We start from the raw sequence: 7,236 nt of genomic DNA on the forward strand, positions 1-7,236 counted from the left end.
GATAGTAGAAGAAGGAGAAGGAGAAGAAGATGGCCCTGGGTTCAACCCCCAGCACTGAAACATATATTCCTTGAATTCCTTGATCACATGATCAAAGGTATTATTCCAGAAAACATTTTCTCTCCCATCAGCGAACAGGGGCAGGTCAGCACAGTCACCCGTTAAAGACTTCAAATAGGAATGGTTTCCGCAGGCCAAAGTTTTTTTTCCTTGATTTTTTTCTCTTTATCTTCTTAAAAAATTTTACTTATTTATTTATTTATCTATCTATCTATCTATTTATTTATTTATTTAGTGCTAGTGATAAAACCCAGGGCCTTGTGCATGTTAAATACCTGCACCCAAACTAAAAATTTTGTATTTCCAAAAAGTTTTCCCTTTAAGATTAAGAAAGAAAGGCTACTGCCGGGCGTGGTAGCACATGCCTATAATCTCAGTTACTCAGGAGGCTGGGGCAGGAGGATCACAGGTTTGAGGTCAGCATCAGCTATTTAGTCACGCCCTAAGCAACTCAGTGAGACCCTGTTTCAAAATAAAAGGGCTGGGGATGTGTCTCAGTGGTTAAGTACCCCTGGATCCAATCCCTAGTACCCCCCCCCAAAAAAAAATAACTTTATAGATTGGTTAGAAGACATTCGTGCACAGGGAAGAGCCTAGACAGAGAAGAAGTACACTGGGCATGTTTTGGAAGAGAAAAGAGCTGGAGAGAACTATATTATGTGCCTGGAGCAGCAGGCAGCGCAGGTCACCAAGGGCTGAAGGCCATGGTATGCATTTGGGGTTTTATTCTGAGAGTAAGAGAAGCAGAACCGTGCCATGATACGAGTTTGCATTTAAAAAATTCCTCTGGATGTGAGCCTGGCACCGTGGCACATGCCTGTAATCCTAGCGGCTTGGGAGGCTGAGGCAGGAGGATCAAGTTCAAAGTCAGCCTCAGCAATGGTGAGGCGCCAAACTACTCAGTGAGATCCCGTCTCTAAATAAAATACAGAATAGGGCTGAGGATAAAATACAAAATAGGGCTCAGTGGTCCAGTGCCCCAAGTTCAATTCTGGTACCTCCACCCCCAAATTCCTCTGGATGGCACATGCCTATAATCCCAGCTACTTGGGAGAACTATTTGAGCCCAGGAGTTTAAGACCAGCCTGGACTATATGTTGAGACCCCCACCCCCCCATCCCCGCTCCCATCTAAAAAATAAATGAGAAAAAAAAAAAATCAAGAATTCTGATTCACTCCTTTTCAGTCTTTATCTTTCTGCAAGGCTTTGCCTCACAACCCTTTAATTGATTTAAGATAATCCCAACAAAATGACCCAGCCCAATAAGACAGACTTCTTTAAATCATGAAAGAAAACATAATAATTTATTGAATGTTTCTTAGGGAGTAAAGGGGGAAAATTAACACTCTACATCACAACAAAAACTCAAAAAAAAAAAAAAAAGATTTGAATATCTCCCTGACCCCCAAAGTTCCACTACATACAGTTGTCCAGTGTTCATCAAAAAATTGAAATCCTCAGCCATGGCATGTACCTGTAATCCCAGCCCCTTGGGAGGCTGAGGCAGAAAGATTGCCAAGATGGAGGCCAGGCTCAGCAACTGAGCAAGACCCTGTGCCCAAGTAAAAAGGGCTGGAGACGTGGCTCAGTGGTAGAGTGCCCCTGGGTGCCATCTTCCATATCAAAAAAATATATATAGAAAGAGAAAGAAAGCTGTTCCCTTTCCCTTACCATCCCCCCCTTCCCTCATTGCCCCCTCCCCTCTCTCATCGCCAGTCTCAATGACTTGGTTTGCTCTGGCCAATATTAAATTAATACTAGGTTTAGCCTTTTGAATTCAACACGTTGTGCTCTTTCACTTTACATTTTGACGATATTTTCACAATAATTTAGAAAGAGAGTTGATTTTGATGGTACCTCGAGGAAACCCAAGAAAGACTTCTCTTCAAATTGAGAAGCATTAACTTGAGTGCCTTTGTCCACTGCTCCTCTGTGTTCAGATGAGTCCTGACAGAATACCATTCCCCGCTGCCTGTGGGGTCCTCTATCAGGCCTTCCTCCAGGAGGATCCTGTAGGGCAGGCAGAGATCCCCCGCCTGTTTCTCAGCCTCTTCCTCGAACTGCTGCAGGCAGTCCAGGAAAGCCAAGATGGCCTGGTCAAAGGTATTATTCCAGAAAACATTTTCTCTCCCATCAGCAAACAGGGGCAGGTCAGCACAGTCACCGGTTAAAGACTTCAAATAGGAATGGTTTCCACAGGCCATGAGTTGATACCTCTGAAACTGCAGCCCGATTGCTTTGGACAGGGTCAGGAGCAGCAAAGCTGCCTGTCCCCAGGCAGCGTTAATCTCATTCCAGCCCACGGGGACGCTGGGGAGGCGGCCCAATCTGAAGTTATTGATGATACCCAAAGTTCCCTCCTCCCTGATCTCAAATGTGGCATCGAAGATGTTGGTCTTCTTCAGCCGGTCCAGCTGGACACTCGCGTACCACAGCTGGTTCTCCACACTTGTCAGCTGGTCGGACAGTTCCTGCTGCTGCCACTTCAGATGACTGAAGTCCCTCAGATGCTGTCTCTCCTGCAGTTGCAGCTCCACCGTCTCTGCCTGGGCTGCCCTGAGATCCGCTGCTATTCTTGCATGGTTCTCATCCACATCCTTCAGCTCCTGGGCCAGCTTGGCCTCCTCCAGCTCCAGGGCCTGCAACTCCATCTGTAGTGTCTCTCTTTGGTCCTCATCCTTCAGCACCTTGGTTTCCAGATAGCGTCTATAGATCTGTTCATCCAGTTCTGTGAGGGCAATTTGGGAATCCAGCTGCTTTAGAAAATTGTCAGTACATTCCTCGCACAGTGGAAGATCCATCTCTTTTTGACCAGAGAGGATGTCAAACATTTCTGCGGTGGTCTTCTGGATGCTACTCAAAGTTCTCAAGGAGGTGATCTTACCAAGCAAGATGAAATTGCTGCTGCTTTGCTCCGACATCCCCACATCATCAGGAAGGGTTCTGGAGGCACTGACTTGTGGCTCCCCACCGTCTGTCTTCTCCATGGAACGGGCACCATCCTCTTGCGCTTCTCCTGGCTCCCCCTGCCCAGAGCTGGGCATCTCCATGGATTCATCACCTTTCAGCGGCCGGTTGCATCGCTGGCACACAAAGCGGAAGGAAGACATCCTGGACATCTTGACTCTACCTCGGGTCGAAGTTTTCCCTGGCTTTCCAGATGTTTACGATTCAGCACCTTTTTAAGCTCTTCCTTGAAGGGTGAGTCTTTATAAATGCATATCTCATTATGTCACTCGGCAACCTCCGGGTGTTACCTGTAGATTTCCTAATAGATAAGTGATCCTCTCTCCCCCACCCCTTTTCCACTCCTGAGTCTTTCTACAAGGAAAATCTGATCATCTCACTGCCCTCTTTAAACATTTTTAAGGCACACCTTAAATCTTTCTAAAACTAAAATCTGATTATGGCTCTTCCCTTCTTAAAATGTTTAATACTCTTATCTCACCTTAAGATAAAGTGTAATCCTTTTTTTTTTTCCTTACTGGGGATTGAACCCAGAGGCACTTTACCATTGAGTCACATCCCAGCCCTTTCTTGTTTTTATTTTGAGTATGGGGTCTCACTTGTTAAGACTAGCCTTATACTTGAGATCTTCCTGCCTCAGCCTCCTGAGCTGCTAGGATTACCGGCATGAGTCACCATTCCTGGCAAGTCCAATCATCTTAATTAATCACACCAAGGCCCCAGCCCATCTTGCCAGCTGCTTCTCTGGATATAGGCTTCTCTGGGTTCCTGCATACTCCCTGCCTTTTATTTCTTCCAATGTATCATATTGTGCTCTCTACCTGAAACACTTCCTTCCCTTCCTTCCCGGCCAATTTCTACTCATCCTTTAGGACTAGGTTAGATGTCATTTCTACCAGAAAGCCTTCCCTTGACCTCCAAATGTAGGTTCTTTACTCTGATGAAATATTTACCAATGTATTTATCACACAGAAATACAATGTGCATATATGGAAATGATGAATCAAAATAGTTTGGGGTTAGCATGTACAAGGCTCTGGGTACCATCCCAGCACTATTAAAAAAAAAATGTTTGGAGGTATGTATTTTGCCATCACCTCAGTCAGAGACTAAAGATATGCTGTTTTATAATTCACAAGATTAACACACTAGTCAAAATAGAAAACAAACACAAATGTTGACAAGTACGTCGAGATTTTCTTCAGTTAACCACCCAGTGAGGCCACGGATGTTAGCCAGAAATACTTGCTCTAAAAACCGTATGAGCTTCTAATCTGCAGTTATTCTATCTGACCCTCAAAACCACTGGAAGGTGGGAAGACAGGGAGTACATTTCTACTTTACAATAAAGAAACTGAAGTGCAGTTGGCAGTGCTGGCCCAGGCCTAGAAATCCCAATTACTTCAGAAGGGGGGCAGGAAATCATAAGTTCCAGGCGAAACTGGACAGCTTAGTGAGATCCTGTCTCAAAATAAAAAGGGCTGAGAGTACAACTCAGTGACAGAGTACTTGCCTAACATGTGGGGCCCTAGGTTTAATCCCTAGTACTTAAATTAAAAAATAAAAAAAGAAAGAAAGAAAAAGAAACGAAACGAAGGTGTAGAGAGATTCCATAATTAGTCAAAAAGACTTCAGCCCTCATGACCTCTCTGAAATCTCCCTGAACCAATCAGTAACATGAGCATTCTTTACAAGTTGAGTGCAGAGCCTCTTACTTGAGTCATTCAGTATTACCCAGAACAAGTGGGTCAAACATGAAAGTCAATCCTGAAATTGATTAGGAGACAGATCAATTATTTAAAATGCTTAGAACAGAGGTTCATTGTTTGCTAGGAGTCTAAGGCCTAGGGTCACAGATGGGTGGGATCTCTACAAAATCTGCATTTCTTCACCCTGACCTTCTCCCAATAGGGTTGGGCAACAGCAGAATGAGATTGGAACTAGTTTCAATGGCCTGGTCAGTTCTAAATCCTGATTCATCCCTGAGGGTAGAATGAAGTAAACTCATTTGTAATAGTTGAGCCTATTTAAATACCCTTTTATTAAAATTAAATGGAAATCCAAGCCAGGCTTGACTTTGAGGTTGAGTTAACCCAGAGAGATGGTGCCTGAAACAGAGGAAGGAAGGTGTGGGAATTCAGACTCAGGGTAATCCAGCTCTATAATGCCTCCAGGGTAGTCCAGAATCCATTTGTGAGCCCTTCTTCTGTGAAGGAGTGGGTGGAGAGATGGAGTGCTGCTCTCTAGGGGGAAGGAAATCCCTTCTCATTTGCAGAGATTTCCCCTCTATTTCCTACCTCCTCATAAGATCTCATTCCTAAGTGTCGGGGAAGGAACAACTGTGAGGGTTCTGTAGATTGAAGGATATTTCAGAACAGAGTTTTGTTTATTACTGTATTGCCAGCACCTAGATTAATGACCTTAAACCTTGCTGTTTCCCTTGGGCTCTTTTGCTGCAAAGCTCTGGAGAAAATTGTCTGAAGCTGTCTCTGTTGTTTCCAACTCTTTTCTTTCTCTTTTTTCTTTTTGTTTTTGAAAGGAAAATTGGAAAGCAGGAGACCAGTGTGTGAGTGAGAAATGAAAGATGGAGAGAGACCAGGACAGAGATACATTCTCGAGTTTATTTGTCAGAGCTGACAAATAAAGGTCATCTCTCCATGGAGGGAGAAAGGCAGGACAGGCTTGGATTGGAGGGCTTTTATGGGCCAGGCTCAGGGATTCCAGCCAGGCAGATCCAATGCTGGCCTTTTAAGGGTGGGGTTGATATAAGGGAGTGGTAATACGCCCTTGGGCAGGAAAGAATGGTTGGGTTGGGGGTGGTGGTGGGCTGTCACTTAAGATGGCAGCCCAAATGCTAAGCAAGGACCTTACAATTGTTTTTGTTGTTACTAGGGATTGAGCCCAGGGGCGCTTTACTGCTGAACTACATCCCCAGTCTTTTTATTTTTTTTACTTTTTGTTTTTGAGATAGGATCTTGTTAAGTTGCTTAGGGCCTTGCTAAATTGCTGAGACCAGCTGTGAACCTGGAATCCTCCTACCCACAGCCTCCCATGTTGCTGGGATTGGCTCCTTTCTCTCTTAAAACCCACCCGTCTTTATTCTCACCACTCCATAAAAACTCCTATTATCAAGGTCACAAATGCTTACCATGTCACTAAATTTAATCCCCATGGAATAGAAAGCTAAATGTGAGGATGGGAACAACATATTATGTGACAGTCCTCTGAGTAGAGTGAGGTGATCCAAGAAGGAGAAGCGGGATGCTTGTTGGTCAGTTCATGGGCAACTGAGAGGTTCATGTGCAATTTTCTGCCAGCGGTGGGTGTCCATCAGTCACCAGCCATAGTCACCTGCGTGTGGTCAAGCAAGCAAGAGTAAATCAGGGAGACAAGGGGGATGTGACAAGTAGAGAAGGTCAGGAGGTGGACAGAAATGCTTGCTGGGAGGAAAGGACAACGTTTGGCAGAGACAGCAGTGAATGTAATGAAAAGGCAGTCCAGTCAATGGACTCCAGTTCTGGTGGGGTCAAAGGAATGTTAAGCACCACGGCATCCAACAGGTAGTGGAGGAAGCCAGATGAGGATGATGGAGGACTTGCTCCCCACAACCTGTAACCTTTCTTCTCCTCCACCCTAAAGCAGCTGCCCTGTGGCTCCTCCAGACATGGGATATAGTATTTTGGAGTCAGACAGTGTTGGGTTCTGATCTGGATAATTAACAGGTTACTTAACCTCTTTGATGCTCAAACTCTTCCTTGAAGAATGAATGAAGCAGCGTGGGTGCCCTGGTGCACATCTGTAATCCCAGTGGTTTAGGAGCCTGAGGTAGGAAGATTGCAAGTTCAAAGCCAGCCTCAGCAATTTAGCAAGACCCTGTCTCAAGATAGAAAGGGCAAAAAAAAAAAAAAAAAAAAAAAAAGGAGGAGGAGAAGGAAAGGAAGCCGACGCCATCTTGGAGAATAGAGGATTAAACAAGAATAAAATATCTTTTCAGTCCTCATCTGCGTTTTCATTTTTTACATTTTACATGTCTTCATTAAAAGGGGGGGAAAAAAAGTCTTCTGGAACCCATAGAAGAGTGGCTTCTGATTCCTAGATCTCTGACCTACCTTTTTAACACCACAGGATCTTCCTCCTTAGCCTTCCAAGAGTCTCCAAAGTCTGTGTTTTCTATAGATAATTGACCTTTTGTAAAACTTGTAAATGTG

General features: G+C 44.5%; 1 protein-coding gene across 1 annotated transcript; it reads right to left on the reverse strand.

Moving 5' to 3' along the window:
- Positions 1-1,890: 1,890 nt before the first annotated feature.
- Positions 1,891-3,171, reverse strand: Becn2 (beclin 2). Its single transcript, XM_005326597.2, has one exon. The coding sequence runs from the start codon at positions 3,169-3,171 to the stop codon at positions 1,891-1,893; it is 1,281 nt and encodes a 426-aa protein (XP_005326654.1).
- Between the last annotated feature and the right edge of the window lie 4,065 nt (positions 3,172-7,236).

This window comes from Ictidomys tridecemlineatus, chromosome 10 (genome assembly GCF_052094955.1).
Source record: "Ictidomys tridecemlineatus isolate mIctTri1 chromosome 10, mIctTri1.hap1, whole genome shotgun sequence".
Taxonomy (NCBI): Eukaryota; Metazoa; Chordata; class Mammalia; order Rodentia; family Sciuridae; genus Ictidomys; species Ictidomys tridecemlineatus.

Excerpts from the sequence above, each read along its gene's own strand:
- Becn2 (XM_005326597.2), bottom strand. The coding sequence starts at position 3,171 with ATGTCTTCCTTCCGCTTTGTGTGCCAGCGATGCAACCGGCCGCTGAAA.